The sequence below is a fragment of the Scyliorhinus canicula genome, chromosome 28 (genome assembly GCF_902713615.1).
Source record: "Scyliorhinus canicula chromosome 28, sScyCan1.1, whole genome shotgun sequence".
NCBI lineage: Eukaryota > Metazoa > Chordata > Chondrichthyes > Carcharhiniformes > Scyliorhinidae > Scyliorhinus > Scyliorhinus canicula.
Genome location: NC_052173.1, coordinates 7585848 through 7605866, shown reverse-complemented (window position 1 = coordinate 7605866; position 20019 = coordinate 7585848). Strand labels below are relative to the sequence as shown.

The window sequence follows — 20019 nt, the reverse complement described above, 5'->3', positions numbered from 1 at the left end:
ACATCATTGGACACTAAGGGACAATTTAGCATGGCCAATCCACCTAACCTGCACATTTTGGACACTAAGGGACGGTTTAACATGGCCAATCCACCTAACCTGCACATCTTTGGACACTAAGGGACAATTTAACATGGCCAATCCACCTAACCTGCACATCTTTGGACACTAAGGGACAATTTAGCATGGCCAATCCACCTAACCTGCACATCTTTGAACACTAAGGGACAATTTATCATGGCCAATCCACCTAACCTGCACATCTTTGGGCACTAAGGGACAATTTAGCATGGCCAATCCACCTAACATGCACATCTTTGGACACTAAGGGACAATTTAACATGGCCAATCCACCTAACCGACACATCTTTGGACACTAAGGGACAATTTAACATGGCCAATCCACCTAACCTGCACATCTTTGGACACTAAGGGACAATTTAACATGGCCAATCCACCTAACCGACACATCTTTGGACTGTGCAGTGCAAACCATTGTGCCACTGGGATAGGCAATAACAGTGGCTGGCCAGCCATGTCCAAGTCCAGAGAATGAATAAAAAGCCCATCATCCCTGTGCTCGCTGATCTATAATATCATCCAGCTGGGCAACGTCTCTATTTTGAAGCTGCACTGCACGCTTTTAAATCCCTCCATGGTCTCCCCCTTTCCCTATCACTGTCAGGATGCCACATGGCCCACCACCACCACCAGAAGCCCCCACCCTCCCGCGAGGTATCTATGCTCCTCTAATTCTGGTCTCTAGTCCACTCCCGATTCGAAGCAGAACACCACTGGCAGCTCCGTTTCCCATGGATCACAACACCAGTGGAGAACACCATTCTGTTCCAAAACAAACCTTTGATTGGAGTAGAGTCAAAATAAGGCAGTTAGTTTGCTTGTTCTGTTGGTCGAAGGGTGTGAAATAGAGACTATCTTCTGACAAATTCCTAGCGGGCAAAGTTCAGTATCATGAGCCACACGTGACAATCTCAGAATTGTCCCAGGCCTGAACACACACTGTAACATCACAATCACACTGATCACCCTGTCCCATTGAACACACACTGTAACATCACAATCACACTGATCACCCTGTCCCATTGAACACACACTATAACATCTCAATCACACTGATCACCCTGTCCCACTGAACACACACTGTAACATCACAATCACACTGATCACCCTGTCCCATTGAACACACACTGTAACATCACAATCACACTGATCACCCTGTCCCATTGAACACACACTATAACATCTCAATCACACTGAGCACCGTGTCCCATTGAACACACACTGTAACATCTCAATCACACTGATCACCCTGTCCCACTGAACACACTAACATCTCAATCACACTGATCACCCTGTCCCATTGAACACACACTGTAACTTCTCAATCACACTGATCACCCTGTCCCATTGAACACACACTATAACATCTCAATCACACTGATCACCCTGTCCCACTGAACACACACTAACATCTCAATCACACTGATCACCCTGTCCCATTGAACACACACTGTAACATCTCAATCACACTGATCACCCTGTCCCATTGAACACACACTGTAACATCTCAATCACACTGATCACCCTGTCCCATTGAACACACACTGTAACATCTCAATCACACTGATCACCCTGTCCCATTGAACACACACTAACATCTCAATCACACTGATCACCCTGTCCCATTGAACACACACTGTAACATCTCAATCACACTGATCACCCTGTCCCATTGAACACACACTGTAACATCTCAATCACACTGATCACCCTGTCCCATTGAACACACACTGTAACATCTCAATCACACTGATCACCCTGTCCCATTGAACACACACTGTAACATCTCAATCACACTGATCACCCTGTCCCATTGAACACACACTGTAACATCTCAATCACACTGATCACCCTGTCCCATTGAACACACACTGTAACATCTCAATCACACTGATCACCCTGTCCCATTGAACACACACTGTAACATCTCAATCACACTGATCACCCTGTCCCACTGAACACACACTGTAACATCTCAATCACACTGATCACCCTGTCCCACTGAACACACTAACATCTCAATCACACTGATCACCCTGTCCCATTGAACACACACTGTAACATCTCAATCACACTGATCACCCTGTCCCATTGAACACACACTGTAACATCTCAATCACACTGATCACCCTGTCCCATTGAACACACACTGTAACATCTCAATCACACTGATCACCCTGTCCCATTGAACACACACTGTAACATCTCAATCACACTGATCACCCTGTCCCATTGAACACACACTGTAACATCTCAATCACACTGATCACCCTGTCCCATTGAACACACACTGTAACATCTCAATCACACTGATCACCCTGTCCCATTGAACACACACTATAACATCTCAATCACACTGATCACCCTGTCCCATTGAACACACACTGTAACATCTCAATCACACTGATCACCCTGTCCCATTGAACACACACTGTAACATCTCAATCACACTGATCACCCTGTCCCATTGAACACACACTGTAACATCTCAATCACACTGATCACCCTGTCCCATTGAACACACACTGTAACATCTCAATCACACTGATCACCCTGTCCCATTGAACACACACTGTAACATCTCAATCACACTGATCACCCTGTCCCCTCACGGGGACCTCGAGGGGCCTCACGGTAGCATGGTGGTTAGCATCAATGCTTCACAGCTCCAGGGTCCCAGGTTCAATTCCCGGCTGGGTCACTGTCTGTGTGGAGTCTGCACGTCCTCCCTGTGTGTGCGTGGGTTTCCTCCGGGTGCTCCGGTTTCCTCCCACAGTCCAAAGATGTGCGGGTTAGGTGGATTGGCCATGCTAAATTGCCCGTAGTGTCCTAATAAAAGTAAGGTTAAGGGGGGGGTTGTTGGGTTATGGGTATAGGGTGGATACGTGGGTTTGAGTAGAGTGATCATGGCTCTGCACAACATTGAGGGCTGAAGGGCCTGTTCTGTGCTGTACTGTTCTATGTCCCATTGAACACACACTGTAACATCTCAATCACACTGATCACCCTGTCCCATTGAACACACACTGTAACATCTCAATCACACTGATCACCCTGTCCCATTGAACACACACTAACATCTCAATCACACTGATCACCCTGTCCCACTGAACACACACTGTAACATCTCAATCACACTGATCACCCTGTCCCATTGAACACACACCAACATCTCAATCACACTGATCACCCTGTCCCATTGAACACACACTGTAACATCTCAATTACACTGATCACCCTGTCCCATTGAACACACACTATAACATCTCAATCACACTGATCACCCTGTCCCATTGAACACACACTGTAACATCTCAATCACACTGATCACCCTGTCCCATTGAACACACACCAACATCTCAATCACACTGATCACCCTGTCCCATTGAACACACACTAACATCTCAATCACACTGATCACCCTGTCCCATTGAACACACACTAACATCTCAATCACACTGATCACCCTGTCCCATTGAACACACACTGTAACATCTCAATCACACTGATCACCCTGTCCCATTGAACACACACTGTAACATCTCAATCACACTGATCACCCTGTCCCACTGAACACACACTGTAACATCTCAATCACACTGATCACCCTGTCCCATTGAACACACACTGTAACATCTCAATCACACTGATCACCCTGTCCCATTGAACACACACTAACATCTCAATCACACTGATCACCCTGTCCCATTGAACACACACTAACATCTCAATCACACTGATCACCCTGTCCCACTGAACACACACTGTAACATCTCAATCACACTGATCACCCTGTCCCATTGAACACACACTGTAACATCTCAATCACACTGATCACCCTGTCCCATTGAACACACACTGTAACATCTCAATCACACTGATCACCCTGTCCCATTGAACACACACTGTAACATCTCAATCACACTGATCACCCTGTCCCATTGAACACACACTGTAACATCTCAATCACACTGATCACCCTGTCCCATTGAACACACACTGTAACATCTCAATCACACTGATCACCCTGTCCTGTATCCTGCTTGGTGGTAGGAGCGGGAAGGTTGAAACCTGCCTGCGTCGGAAGTCCCACACCTGTAGGTACCTGAGTTTCTTTCCCCTCGCCAACCCAAACTTGTCCTCCAGCTCACTCAAGCTAGGAAAGCTCCCCTCTATAAACATATCCCCCCCCATCCTCTCAATCCCTGCTCTCTGCCATCTCCGAAATCCCCGTCCATCCTCCCCGGTGCAAACCGGTGATTATTACAAATTGGATAGCAAACTGATGCTCCCTCTGCTCCCACATGTCTCCTTCATTGGCCCCCAGACTCTCAGGGCCGCAACCACCATGGGGCTGGTGGAGTACTGTGCCGGCGGGAACGACAGAGGCGCCGTTATCAACGCCCCTGAGCTGGTGCCCTTACATGAAGCTGCCTCCACATGCCGACCCTCCTCCCACCACCCACTTCCTGATCATGGCTATATTCGCCGCCCAATAATTGTTACTAAAGTTGTACAAGAGGGTGGAGGGAGCGTCGGTCTGGACCCCGATATGCAACAATCACAGGTTTGTCCCGGGTAGGATGGATGGTGGGTTCCAGAGCTGGCAGAGGGCAGGCATCAGAAGAATGGGAGATCTGTTCATAGACGGAAGCTTTCCCAGTTTGAAGGCGCGAGAGGACAAATTTAATCTGCCGCCAGGAAACGCCTTTAAATATCTGCAAGTACGAGCCTTCCTGAAAAAACAGGTAGTGGCCTTTCCGACGCTGCTGCCACTGAGGATACAGGACAGGATGGTCTCCGGCACCTGGGTGGGGGAGGGGAGGGTGTCGGATATAGAACATAGAACATAGAACAGTACAGCACAGAACAGGCCCTTCAGCCCTCGATGTTGTGCCGAGCAATGATCACCCCACTTAAACCCACGTAACCCGTATACCCAACAATCCCCCCATTAACCTTACACTACGGGCAATTTAGCATGGCCAATCCACCTAACCCGCACATCTTTGGACTGTGGGAGGAAACCGGAGCACCCGGAGGAAACCCATGCACACACGGGGAGGACGTGCAGACTCCACACAGACAGTGACCCAGCCGGGAATCGAACCTGGGACCCTGGAGCTGTGAAGCATTGATGCTAACCACCATGCTACCGTGCGGCCCCTACCAGGATATCTACCAGGAACTACAGGAGGCGGAGGAAACCCCGGTGGAGGAGCTCAAGGGCAAGTGGGAGGAGGAGCTAGTTGGAAGGTCTGTGGGCAGAGGTCCTGGGCAGGGTTAATTCCTCCTCATCATGTGCCAGGCTCAGTCTAATTCAATTTAAGGTGGTCCACCGGGCACACATGACGGCAGCGAGAATGAGCAAGTGTTTTGGGGTAGAAGACAGTTGTATGAAGTGCAAGGGCAGCCCTGCAAACCATGTCCACATGTTTTGGGCATGCCCGGAGCTTAGAGAGTTCTGGCAAGGGTTCCCGAGGGCAATGTCCAAGGTGCCTAACACACGGGTGGTGCCGAGTCCAGAGATAGCGATCTTTGGAGTGTCAGAAGAGCCGGGAGTTCAGGGGGCGAAAGAGGCCGACGTCTTGGCCTTTGGCTCCCTAGTAGCCCGGAGACTGATTTTATTAATGTGGAGGGACTCGAAGCCCCCGAGTGTAGAGACTTGGGTTACCGACATGGCTGGGTTTCTCAGCCTCGAGAAAATAAAGTTTGCCTTGAGAGGGTCTACGCTAGGGTTCTCTCGGAGGTGGCAGCCGTTCGTCAACTTACTCGGGGGGGAGATGAGTGCTTCACTGGGATGGTGTGGGAAGACTGGGTCGCGTGGGGTAATGTCTATTTAATTGTTATTGTATATTCTCTTTTTACACTATGTTAATGTTCACTCTAGTTTGTTTTGTTATTATGGTTACTACTGTTTTATTATGAAAAATTTTGCAAAACCTTAATAAAAATAATTTAAAAAAAAAATTGTTACTAAAGTTTGGCAGCGCCAGCCCTCCCTCTCCCCGGCTCCCCTCATGCATCCCTCCTTACTCGCGGGATCTTGCCCGCCCATACAAAGCCAGTGATCACTTTGTTGTCCCATTTTAAAAAAGACCGCGGAATAAAGCTGGCGAGACACTGGAACACAAACAGGAATCTCGGGAGGACCGTCATCTTCACCGTCTGGACCCTCCCAGCTAGTGACAGCGGGAGCGTGTCCCATCTCCGAAAGTCGTTTTTCATTTGGTCCACGAGTCGGGCCAGATTTAACTTGTGCAGCCGTTCCCATTCCAACGCCACTTAGATGCCTAGATACCTAAAGCTTCCCCCTACCACTCTAAATGGCAGTTCCCCCAGTCGCCTCGCCTGGATCGCAAACATCTCACTTTTCCCCATATTTAGTTTATACCCTGAAAACCGGCCAAATTCCCCGAGAATCCTCATGATTTCTTCCATCCCTCTGCTGGGTCCGATACATACAAGAGCAGGTCGTCTGCATAAAGCGAGACTCTGTGCTCCACCACCCCCCCCCCCCCTTCCCCGGACCAGCCCCCTCCAGCCCCTTGAGGCTCTCAGTGCAATTGCCAGCGGCTCCATGGCTAACGCAAACAACAGTGGGGAGAGGGGGCACCCCTGTCTTGACCCCAGATGCAGCCTGAAATAGTCCGATGTTGTCCTATTCGTCCGTACACTCGCCACAGGAGCCTGATACAGCAACCTGACCCAGTCAATAAAGCCATGCCCAAATCTGAACCGTCTCAGTACCTTCCACAGATATTCCCATTCCTCTCGATCAAAGGCCTTCCCTGCATCCATTGCGATCACTACCTTCATCTCCCTACCTTCCGGGGGCATCGTGATCACATTTAACAGCCTTCTTACATTGGCCACCAACTGCCTTCCCTTAACAAACCCCGTCTGGTGCTAGAGGACAAAGTTTTGGCCAGCAGTTTGGCGTCCACATTCAATAGGGATATCGGCCTGTAGGACCTACACAGCTCCGGGTTCTTGTCCCGCTTCAGAATCAGCGGAATCGTAGCCTGTGACATCGTCGGGGGCAGCACCCCTCTTTTCCTTGCCTCATTGAACATCCTCATCAACAACAGTCCCAATATCCCAGATAACTTTTTATAGAACTCCACTGGGTACCCGTCCGGCCCCGGGGCTTTACCCGACTGCATGGCCTTCAGCCCCTCCGCTATCTCTTCCAACCCAATTGGGGCCCCCAGCCCTTCTACCAGCTTCCCGTCCACCTTTGGGAAATTCAGCCCCCCTAGGAAGTGCCTCATCCCCTCCGGCCCCGTTGGGGGTTCCGATCCATACAGCGTACTATAAAACTCCCTAAACGCCTTGTTCATCCCTGTTGACTTTCCAACCAGGTTCCCATCTCCATCATTTACTTTCCCTATCTCCCTGGCTGCCTCCCTCTTTCTAAGCTGCTGTGCAAGCATTCTGCTGGCCTTCTCCCCATGCTCATAGATCGCCCCCTCGCCTTTCTCAGCTGCTCCACCGCCCTCCCCGTAGTTAACAAGCCGAACGCCGCCTGCAGCCTCCACCGTTCCCTTAAAAGTCCTGCCTCTGGGATCTCCGCATTACCTCCTATTGATCTGTGGTATCTCCTTTACCAGTCGGTCTGTCTCTGCCCTGTTAACCTTTTCCCTGTGGGCCCGTATGAGATCAGCTCTCCTCTAACCACCGCCTTCAGTGCTTCCCAGACCACCGCTGCTGAAATTTCCCCCGTGTCATTGACCTGCAGGTAGTTCTGAATACATTTCCTCAGCCGCTCACACACCTCATCGTCAGCTAAAAGTCCCACATCTAGCCTCCAGTGCGGGCGCTGGTTACTGTCTTCACTAACGTGCAGGTCAACCCAGTGCAGAGCATGGTCTGGGATTGTAATCGCCGAGTGCCCCGTGTCCACCACCCCCGTCAGCAACGCCCTGCTCAGAATAAAGAAATCAATCTGGGAGTACACCTTATGCACGTGTGAGTAGAAGGAGAACTCCTTCATCCTCGGCTGCCCAAATCTCCATGGATCCACCCCCTCATCTGCTCCATGAACCCTTTTTGTTCCTTTGCCATTGCTGGCACCCTACCCGTTTCTGAGCTTGACCGGTCTTAACGAGGGTCAATAACTGTGTTGAAGTCCCTTCCCATGACCAGTTTATGCGAATCCAGGTCCGGTATCTTCCCCAGCATCCTCATAGATCATAGAACACACAGTGCAGAAGGAGGTCATTCGGCCCATCAGGTTTGCACCGACCCACTTAAGCCCTGACTTCCACCTTATCCCCGTAACCCAATAACCCCTCCTAACCTTTTTTGGTCACTAAGGGCAATTTATCATGGCCAATCCACCTAACCTGCATGTCTTTGGTCACTAAGGGCAATTTATCATGGCAAATCCACCTAACCTGCACATCTTTGGGCTGTAGCAGGAAACCAGAGCACCCGGAGGAAACCCACGCACACACAGGGAGAACGTGCAGATTCCACGCAGACAGTGACCCAGCAGGAAATCGACCCTGGTGCTGTGAAGCCACAGTGCTATCCACGTGTGCTACCCATCCTCTCTATAAACTCCACATCGACCCAATTTGGTGCATATACATTTACCAGTACCACTTGCACTCCCTCCAATTTCCCACTGACCATAATGTACCGGCCTCCCACATCCTCAAACACCACTCGCTTGTTGATCAGGATTGCAACCCCTCTAGTCTTCAAGTCCAGTCCCGAGTGAAAAACCTGTCCGACCCAACCTTTCCTTAATCTAATCGGGTCAGCCACTCTAAGGTGTGTCTCCTGCAGCATTACCACGTCCGCCTTCAGTCCTCTCAAATGCGCGAACACGCGTGCCCTCTTGACCGGCCCATTTAGCCCTCGTACATTCCAGGTGATCAGACTAGTTGGAACGCTCATCGCCCCCCCTTCGCTGATCAGCCATCACCTTCCTTGGGTCAGTCTCCAGCCCGTGCCCCGCGCCTCCACCGGTCCGCCCCCAGGCAGCCCTCTGCCCCTGACCTCCTCTCTGTTCTTCAGTAACAGTCCCTCCCTCGTCAGCAGAACATTTCCCCCCCTCCCCCCTAGTAACAGCACAATATAAATCAACCCCTTTGATAAGCCTAACATCTGCTCACCCCCCACTACGCTTCCGTGAGCTAGCCCGCCCAGCTAGCTTGGTGGCCCCCACTCCTGGCGCCCAACCTTCTCCTACCTATTGTTCCCTCCCCACCTTCCCCCCGCTCATACACATATATTCAAATGACAAACAATCCCAACACAATTGCCCGACAGAAAGAAAAAAACGCTAAAAGAAAAGATCAAGCACGAGATCCAGCATCTGAACCAACACACCTCCATCCCCCAACAGTGCAAATGTAAACTTTAACTCACTAAACTCTGCAACTGGCCCCAAATCAATACAGAAGGCATTACAAACAGCGTCCACAAAATGAAAAACAAGAAGCTTTTTAAAACATGAACGTTGCAGCAAAGTTCAAAAGTTCTCAGTCCGCCACCAGTCCTTTCTTTTTCGCGAAGTCCAGCGCTTCCTCAGGCGACTTGAAATAAAAATGTTGCTCCTCGTACGTGACCCAGAGACGGTCCGGATACAGCAGTCCGAACTTCACCTTTTTCTTAAAAAGGGTCGACCTGATCTGATTAAACTCTGCTCTTCTCCTGGCCACCTCCACACTGAGGTCCTGATAGATCCGCAGAATGCTGTTCTCCCATTTACAGCTCCGTGTCTGCTTGGCCCACTGTAAAATACGCTCCTTATCCAAATACCTGTGGAATCAGACCACCATTGCCCTCGGGGGGGGTATCCCATTCGCAGCTTCCTCGCGAGTGCTCTGTGAGCTCTGTCCACCTCCAAGGGTCGGAGGAATGCCCCATTCCCCAGCAGCTTCTCAAACATGTCCGCGATGTATGCCCCAGCGTCCGCTCCTTCTGATCCCTCCGGGAGCCCAACAAATCTGAAGTTGTGCCGGCGGGACCTATTCTCTGAACTTCACCTTTTTCTTAAAAAGGGTCGATCTGATCTGACCTGATTGATCTGATCTGACCTGCCCCTGATCTGTGGGGCAGCACGGTAGCATCATGGGGCAGCACGGTAGTTAGCATAAATGCTTCACAGCTCCAGGGTCCCAGGTTCGGTTCCCGGCTGGGTCACTGTCTGTGCAGAGTCTGCACGTCCTCCCCCTGTGTGCGTGGGTTTCCTCCGGGTGCTCCGGTTTCCTCCCACAGTCCAAAGATGTGCGGGTTAGGTGGATTGGCCATGCTAAATTGCCCGTAGTGTCCTAAAAAGTAAGGTTAAGGGGGGGGGGTTGTTGGGTTACGGGTATAGGGTAGATACGTGGGTTTGAGTAGGGTGATCATTGCTCGGCACAACATTGAGGGCCGAAGGGCCTGTTCTGTGCTGTACTGTTCTATATCTATATTCTCTAGGTCCTCCACCTTCTCCAGGAGCCTCTTCTGCTGGTCTCTCAGCAACCCCACCTCCAACTCCACCGCAGTTTGATGTTCCTCCTGATCAGCCAGCGCCTTCCCTACTTTCTGGATCGCCCGATCTTGGGCATCCAGTCTAAGCTCCAGCCGCTCAATTGACTCTTTAATCGGGTCCAAGCAGTCTTGCTCCATTGACCGCTGGGTCGACAAGCCAGAGGTCCGTTCCTCCTCCATGCTATCTCCCACTGCAGCTTCAGCCCAAGCCTTCTCTGTCCATCTGTTTCTGCCTTTGCGAGCACTTCTAGTCCTTCTCTCCATGCACCGATGTGGGAATCTAGTACCCAATTGCCTCCGTCATCAATTTTTCAAATCAAGTCCGGTAAAAAATCAGGGAAAAAGGTCCAAAAGTCTGACCCGAGCGGGAGCCACCAAATGTGCGACTTACTCCTTCATAGCCACCACCGGAAGTCCACTAAGTCCCTTTCTTTGGTGAACACTGATGGAAAGTACTCATTTAGTGCCTCGGCCATTTTTTCTGGCTCAACACACAGATTCTCCCCACTGTCCTTAAGTGGTCTAATCCTTTTCCCTGGCCACCCTTCTTGCTTGTTACATATGAATAAAAAGCCTTGCGATTCACCTTAATCCTACTTGCCAAGGACTTTTCATGACCCCTCCTAGCCCTCCTAATTTCCCGCTTCAGTACCTTCCTACTTTCCTTATACTCCTCAAGGGTTCGACTGTCCCAACCCCTCCAGACCGTACAAAACCCTCCCTTTTCTTTTTGACGAGGTTCACAATATCCCTCGTTATCCAAGGCTCCCTAAATTTCCCAAACTTATCCTTTGTTCTCTCAGGAATGTGACTTTCCTGAATCCTAATCAACTGTCGCTTGAAAGACTCCCACCTGTCCGATGTTGATATATCCTCCAACAGCCGCACCCAATCCAAATTCTTCAATTCCTGTCTAATGTTATCGGAATTTGCCTTTCCCCAGTTTAGCACCTTAACTCGAGGGTTACCCTCATCCCTGTCCAAAAGTACCCTAAAACATAGGGAATTGTGGTCACGTCTTCCAAGATATTCACCTACTGAAACCTCAACCACCTGTCCAGGCTCATTCCCCAATACCAGGTCCAGTACTGCCCCATCCCTCGTTGGACTATCTACATATTGCATCAAGAAGGCTTCCTGGATACACCTTGCAAACTCTGCCCCATCCAAACCCCTCGCACTAAGTGAGTCCCAGTCAATATAGGGGAAATTAAAATCCCCGACCACAACAACCCTGTTACTTTTGCACTTATCCAAAGTCTCTCTACCTGTCTGCTCTTCCATCTCTCGCTGGCAGTTGGGGGCCTGTAATAAACCCCCAACATTGTGATTGCCCCCTTCCTGTTCCTGAGCTCTACCCAGATTGCCTCATTGTATGGTCCCTCCGAGGTGTCCTCCCGCAGTCTGGCTATAATATTCTCCTTAACCAGCAATGCTACTCCCCCACCCCTTTTACACCCCCCTCTATCTCTCCTGAAGCATCTATACCCTCCCAACGTTCAGCTGCCAATCCTGCCCTTCCTTTAACCACGTTTCTGTGGTAGCCACATCATCATATGTGCACTAAGTGCGTACTAATCAGTGCTCTAAGTCCATCTGCCTTACCTGCTATGTTTGTGGTGTTGAAACAAATACACTTCAAACCACTGCGTTTCAGCAGACAGGGTGATGTTGTTCTCTGATTTTTGTTCTCCGTTTCCCCTTCAGTTATCACACCTTCTAAGCTAACGCTCTGGTTCCCAATCCCCTGCCATACTAGTTTAAATCCTCGCGAGTGAATCTAGCTAACCTCCCAGCCAGGATATCAGTGTCCCTCCAGATTAGATGGAACCGTCCTTCTTGTACAGGTCACACCTGCCCCAGAAGAGATCCCAATGGTCCAGAAATCTGAAACCCTCCCTCCTACACCACCAGTTTAGCCACGTACTTAACTGCACTATCCTATTTCTGGCCTCACTGGCACAAAGTACAAATGGAGCTGGTCAGGCAGTTTTCCTGTCTGATGTGTACCTTTGCTTTGACAGCAGCTGCAGCGAGTGCAGCAGCCGCGGCGGTAGATAGGTTGCCTTCACCAATATCTCTCTCCAGTTTGGTTTTCTTATCTGCTTCGGACTCTCCATCCTTCTTTGCTCCGTCCTCTTGGAACTCCTTATTTTCTTTCTCCCTTTCTGTCTCTGCTGGAGTTAACCACATGAGGAAGATTACTGGACATTCTTTTGACAATTTTCTGTAGTCTTACTACAATATTGCTGCGTTAAATTTCTCTCCAATCTCCCCTCCAACTCACTCGGAGCTTGTCTTATTCGTCGGACTCATCACTTGCTCGTACTCACCTTCCTATCTGGCCCTATGCCAGCTGGCACTGCAAATGATCCCGCGACCACAGGTATTTTCCCTCTCACTTTCAAGATCGCTGCTAATCATTTCCCTCCTGAGGTAATGCCCTTCCCCCTTTACCGTTGCAAACCACTGCGCCATCCTCCATTCCGTTCCAATGTTCCTGAATTTATCGTCGTCTCCCAAATCCGTGCTCACCTTTCCTGAAACTCCTGCACCTAAAATAGGCCGAAGCAAACACAACCCATGTGGCTTGTCCCTATTTTCCTGCTCAACTCTCTGCAGCGTTTGACAGAGCTGGCCAAGCGGTCCTCTGCAAATGCCCCTGGCTCCGTCATACAGCTGACTGGGGCCGTATTCGCCTGCTCCATTCGGATCTATCTAATTGTAACCAGACTATCTCCAGCATTGGCTTCTCATCCTGCACTGTTGTCTCTTGAGCCCTGTAAAAAATCTATTGCTGGCCCCTCTTTCTTATTGCCCGTGGTGAGATCGGCTGCAGGCACAGGGTCAGTTTCCACTGATAACACCCAACCCTGTCACAACGGCACTTCTCTCACAACGTAAGCAAAATGCTGCATATGCTGGAAATCTGCAATAAAAACAGAATAAAAAAACGTCATATTCAGCACGTCAGGCAACATCTGTGGAGACAGAGAGTTATCACTTTACGGTGATCGCCTTTCCTCCAGTTTACATCTCCTCTCGAAATCACCTCTCCTTCTGAGCTGACAGACTGCTCGACTGATATTCAGTCTTCAACAAACCACAATTCTCTCCAGTTCAATATTGTGAAGACTAAAATGGTCCAACTTCCTCGTCTTCTACTCCTGACACAAACTTTGTACCCTCGCCATGGATTACAATCCCCTCTCCAGCCACTGGCCCAGGCACAAGCAGAGCCTGGCATTATAATCCTGGTATTTTCTTTGATCCTGAGTGGAGTTTCTACCTCCATCATAAAGACCACTGATTTCCATCCCTGGGACATCTTCCAGCTCCACCCCTGCTTCAGCTGATAATTTGCTCAAGTACACGTCCATCCCTTTATCATCTCCGGACGTGACTATTTTAAATTCTCTTGGCCAACCTTCCACCTGACATGAATTTGAGCTCATCCGAAACTGTGCCCTCTGCATCTTAACTCATAGAATTAACCTATCACTCCTGTGCTTACTGACCTACAGTAGTTCCTGCTACCAGACTGCATCAAATTATCAGCCCTACATCCACATCCCCCACAAGTTTCTTTTCTTCGGACTGTCCTTTTGTACATTTGTCACTTGTGTTCCAGCCGTCCAGACCCTGCACTCAGGAATTACCCCCACCACCATATCTTCCCTGAAGGACATCCCCAGGGTTTTCCTCAGCTATCCTCCTGTCTCCTGACTTGTCACAGTGCCGATTTTGAGCTGATAACCTTTACTGTCTTCATCATAGAATCCCTACAGTGCAGAGGAGGCCATTTAGCCCATCGAGTCTGCACCGACCCTCTGAAAGAGCCCCCCCCCCCCCCCCCCCCCCCCCAATAAACCTGTAATGCCACTAATCTTTGAGCACCAGGGACAATTTTATCATGTCCAATCCACCTAACATACACATCGTTGGACTGTGGGAGGAAACCGGAGCACCCGGAGGAAACCCACGCAGACACGGGGAGAACGTGCAGACTCCGCACAGACAGTGACCAAAGGCGGGAATTAAACTCGGGTCCCTGGCGCTGTGAGGCAGCAGTGCTAACCACTGTACTGCCCTTCAGAATAATACAGATTCCAATGAACACCTTGTGATATCTTCCCACATTAAAAATGCTTTATAAATGAAGATCATGTTGCTGTTGGCTTCATTACCGCAACACCCAATCCCATTATTCTCATAATTACTCTCAGATACCACAATGCTCACGTTTCTCAGAGATCCATTCTCATCATTGTTTTAATGATCCTGATATCCAGGCTCATGAATTATTAATTAGTGAGATACCCAATCTAATTACTATTTTATTTAATCTCAGACACTCAAACTTATTCCTGGTTTAATTCCACGACACCCAAATTCATTATTCTCAAATTACCCTCAGAATCCCAATCGCCTTGTGCTTTCTAATTTATTCTTTCAATGTGATGTGGGCGTCGCTGGCAAGGCCGGCATCTGTTACCCATCCCTGATTCCTTCTTGAACTGCGCTGCTTACTGGGCCATTTCAGAGAGCAATTAAGAGTTAACCACATTGCTGTGGGTCTGCAGTCACATGTAGGCCAGATCAGACAAGGATGGCAGATTTCCTTCCCTCAAGGGCATTAATGACCCAGTTGGGTTGTTACAACAATCGATGATAGTTTCATGGTCATGCAATTCATGTGGATAAAGGGGAACTGGTGAATGTACTGTACTTAGATTCCCAGTAGGCATTTGGGAAGGCGTCACATCAAAGGTTACGGCGGAAAATAAAGTTCATGGCGTAGGGAGCAACATATTGGCATGGGTTGAAGATTGGCTGGCTAATAGGAAACAGAGTAGGTACAAATGGGTCTCTTTCTGGCCAGCAGGATGTGATGAGTGATGTGTCACAGGGATCTGTGGTGGGACCTCAACTTTTACAGTTCACATAAATGACTTGAATGAAGGCACTGAAGGAGTGCTTGTTAATTTGCTGACAACACAAAGATAGGTGAGAAAGTAAGTTGCAAAGACTGGGTAAGGAGGCTACAAAGGGACAGGGATAGGTTCAGCGAGTGGGCCAAGATCTGGCAAATGGAGTATAATGTGGGAAAATGGGTCCGCCTCTGACTGCACGCAAGACGATGAGCTCAAGCCCTCGACTGTGGATTCGTCTCATCTGTATAATTCAGAGCCAAGGCTGCAACACTGAGTCAAGGTGGGCATCAGATGAATGAAGCGCCAACTCACAATGTTCTTCTGTACCTCATAGCTCAACTGGCAGTTCATGAATCATAGACTTTACAGTGCAGGAGGCCACTTGGAAAGAGCACCCCATTTAGACCCACACTTCTAACCTATCCCCGTAATCCAGGAACCCCAACCAACCTTTTTTTTTTGGTCACTAAGGGGCAATTTAGCATGGCTAACCCACCTAACCTGCACATCTTTGGACTGTGGGAGGAAACCGGAGCACCCGGAGGAAACCCACGCAGACACGGGGAGGACGTGCAGACTCCGCACAGACAGTGACCCAAGCCGGGAATCGAACCTGGGTCCCTGGAGCTATGAAGCAACTGTGCTAACCACTATGCTACCGTGCTGCCCATAGAGAATCATAGAATTTACAGTGCAGAAGGAGGCTGTTCGACCCATTGAGTCTGCACCGGCCCTTGGAAAGAGCACCTTATCTAAGCCCATACCTCCAGTCTATCACCACACCTCCACCCTATCTCTGTAACCCCACCTAACCTTTTTTTGGACACTTAGGAGAAATTTAGCACGGCCAATCCACCTAACCTGCACATCTTTGGACTGTGGGAGGAAACCGGAGGACCCGGAGTTAAATAAGAGAAGGGAACCCTGAATATAAAGGCTGTATACAGTCAAGTGCTGCTCTCCCGTAAGACCTGGGTAAGCTCGATGACTTGTTAAACCTACCGACTTCCACCTCAGCCTTTTCATTTTCTTTCTCGGATTCACATTCTTTTGTTTTCTCTTCATCCTTTTTAGAAGAATCGGGCTGTTTCTCTTTATTTTCCTCTTCCACCGTGACTTCCTTGTTTTCCTGGGAACAATGCAGCAATGTGAAAAGCAGACACTGGAACAAGAGAGAGCGGAATAGAGGACGGGATCATCCACGCCTCTGCTGATGTTTGGGGGGTTCAGGAGCAGTGGCGTAACGTAAGCCAGTGGAAACAAGTTGGGAGTTGCAATTCCTTAAAATGCGAGTTCAGGGCGGATGATGGAGCAAAAAAATATAATCTGACTGAGATCTCGTTCCAAAAATAGTAAAAGCACTTTGCTTTTCTGGGAGGCGAAGAGGGGATTTGATTTTCATTTTTTGACTTCTCATTTGTTCTTGCTCCCCATCGTCTCCATTCTATTTTTGGGATGCTCCGTGCATTTTCCATGGGACAGAATATTTGACTATGGGGGTATCACAGACAAGTCTCCTGCCTCCACTTGATGTCTATGCACACTTGCTCCCAGAGAGAGATTTTGAGTGAGAACTCTGGCTGATTTGCCACATCTCCAACCAGGAACAGCAAGGTCGAGGGGGGCAGGGCAGGAGGAGGAGGTCGGGGGGGGGGAGGAGGAGGTCGGGGGGGGGGGGGGGGAGGTGCTTGGGGGTGGGAAAGGGGTGAAAACAGAGCAGTGGGAAAGAGCAGCACAGCATCGAAGAGTAGCTTTACCTTTGTTTCTTTTTTCTCTTCAGCTGGTTGGGGGTCTGACTTCATTTCATCACTGCCCTCTTCTACCAAACAAGGGAGGAAAACAAGATTATTTTACATCTTCTCAGTCAGTCTACATTCACTGCTCCCGATTTCTAGAAACTTCTTCAACTTATTATTGCAAAAGTCAGTGCAATATAAATATTCACCTTTACTGTTCAGAACTCTATCAAGCTTCCAGTGGGATAAGTGTCATGTGAGAGGATCTTTAAGAAATGGGTGTTTATAAATGGGTATGTATATAAATATCTGTAGTGAGAGTACCTTTAAGAAATGGGTGTTTACTATGCAGTGATGTCAGAGAGTGGGTGGAGCTGGGCCGCCTGTCAGCTTTTTACTTTTGTTTTAGGCTGTTTGCTGCAGGGTGTGTTTTAGTTTCGTTTTCAGAGCTGGATAGCTGCAGTCACAGCCGGAAGGTGTATGAATCTCTCTCTGTAATCTAAAGACTGTAAATCGATCCTGGTGATTTAAAACTAATAACAGTAGTGACTTTAACCTGATGTGCTTCTGGTAAAAGGTGTTTTGAGTCTTATGGATGTTAAAAGGAAAGCTTAAAGGATTATTTAGTGTTGTATTCTTTGGGTGTTGTATTTGAATTAATGGTTGCTAAGATATTTACTGCATGTTTTAAAAAGGTTAACGTGAGTTCATACAATAAACATTGTTTTGCTATTAAAAATACTTTTCCATTTCTGCTGTACCACACCTGTAGAGTGGGCCGTGTGCTCCCCATACTAGTAAAAGTAGTAGTAGTAGTAATCTAGTAAAGTAGTAGTAGTAATAATCTAGTAAAAGTTGTGGGTCAGATGAACTCCATGATACACTTTGGGGTTCTCGAAACCCTGGCGCATAACAAATTGTGGTGCAAATCTTAGTTGATTGAAATATTTCATACATTAAAAACTAGGAGCAGGAGTAGGCCATTCAGCCCCTCGACCCTGCACCGCCATTCAATATGGCTGATCTCCTCTCGGTCTCAACACCACTTTCTTGCCCGTTCTCCATAACCCTTCGACCCATTACTAATTAAAACTGTCTACAAATCAGAAATGTCCATTGAAGTCTCACACATCCCATAGTGTGGAAAATGAGGAAGCAACTCAAGAGGGAACTTTGCATTCGGCATGTGAATTGTCAACTCCAATTCAATAAACCTATCGGGCAAAATGAGCAACGTTTACCCGCTTCTTTGAGAATCTGAACATTGTGTGCTTGACACACAAAAACATTGGGATTGAAATCTGTACAACAACCCTGTGGGATTTTCTCGCAAGTGAGTGATAATTTGCAGTGACATGGGCTGAACGATATGCTAGGTCGACTTGGGTACAGCTAATTGCCAAAGTTTAAAAAAAAATTTAGAGTACCCAATTCATTTTTTCCAATTAATGGGCAATTTAGCGTAGCCAATCCACCTACCCTGCACATCTTTGGGTTGTGGGGGCAAAACCCATGCAAACACGGGGAGGATGTGCAAACTCCACACGGACAGTGACCCAGAGCTGGGATCGAACCTGGGACCTCGTTGTCATGAGGCAGCAATGCTAACCACTGCACCACCGTGCTGCCCTACTAATTGCCAAAGCTAAGAGGCACACTGCGAAAGGCCCACTATGTTCAACGTCCCTGGCTTAGCACATCACGCGTACTCACCCAACCGCTCTGGCTCATCCGGGGTAGTTCCTGCAATTCCACTGCTCTCTAAGCCGTATGTTGGATCTCCCTTACCAGTGACCTTCGCAGCATCTTCTACTTTCTTTACATGAGCTTCTACCAGAGCAGAGGGGACTTCCTCCTTCATCTTCGCAAACTCCTCTGCAAAGTAAGCCCAACCAATCATTAAAATAGGAGATCAGGTCCCAACTGTGGCTAAGATACTGGACCAGAACTGCAATGTTTTCTTTAATTTTTAAGACTGTGCATGTGGAAAGATCGATTCACTCCAGAAGTGATTGCATAAGAAATAGGGCTTGGTTATTTTTACAAACAAAACTTTAAGACAAAAGAATAACAATATTTAAACTTTTAAACTTCAAACCTAACAAGAACAGCTTACATGTATCTCTTAACCCTAACACATGATTTCCCATTAAACAGCCCATAAAATGAACATACAGCTCTCAACTCCACTTACATAGGCAGGCAAATATTATACTTACATTTTCAGAACATGGGCGGGATTCTCCGTTGCCCGTCGTAACGCGGGTTTCCGGCGAGAAAAATCGGTGTTAATCACTCCGGCGTCGGGGCCTTCTTTAAGGCCGCTATTCTCCGTTCCCGGAGGGGCTAGCAGCTGACTGACGTGATACGCGTCAGTTTCACCAGCTGCGGAAGTGGTGAGACCCGGCGTTTTTTGGAGGAGGAGAGAGACAGACCCGGCATTTGGGGGGGGGGGGGGGGGTAGACAGACCCGGCATTTGGGGGGGGGGGGGGGGGGAGACAGACCCGGCATTTGGGGGGGGGGGGGAGACAGACCCGGCATTTGGGGGGGGGGGGGGACAGACCCGGCATTTGGGGGGGGGGGGGGACAGACCCCGCATTTGGGGGGGGGACAGACCCGGCATTTGGGGGGGGGGGGGGGGGGGAGACAGACCCGGCATTTGGGGGGGGGGGGAAGACAGACCCGGCATTTTGGGTGGGGGGGGGACAGACCCGGCTTTGGGGGGGGGGGGGACAGACCCGGCATTTGGGGGGGGGGGGGACAGACCCGGCATTTGGGG

The 20019-nt window shown here is 49.1% G+C and overlaps 1 protein-coding gene across 4 annotated transcripts in view; it reads right to left on the bottom strand.

Annotated features, from left to right (window-relative positions):
• LOC119958193 (SWI/SNF complex subunit SMARCC2-like) overlaps positions 1 to 20019 on the bottom strand; it is a 79270-nt gene that overhangs the window by 27284 nt on the left and 31967 nt on the right. For 2 of the 4 annotated variants that reach the window (XM_038786561.1, XM_038786565.1), the window contains exons 11-14: positions 18953 to 19114; positions 17261 to 17322; positions 16506 to 16632; positions 12580 to 12746 (exon numbers count right to left, since the gene is read on the bottom strand). In XM_038786561.1, coding sequence (XP_038642489.1) covers positions 12580 to 12746; positions 16506 to 16632; positions 17261 to 17322; positions 18953 to 19114 — 518 coding nt within the window. The remainder of the gene's footprint in view (positions 1 to 12579; positions 12747 to 16505; positions 16633 to 17260; positions 17323 to 18952; positions 19115 to 20019) is intronic. The other 2 variants (XM_038786563.1, XM_038786564.1) reach the window with 2 other exon arrangements.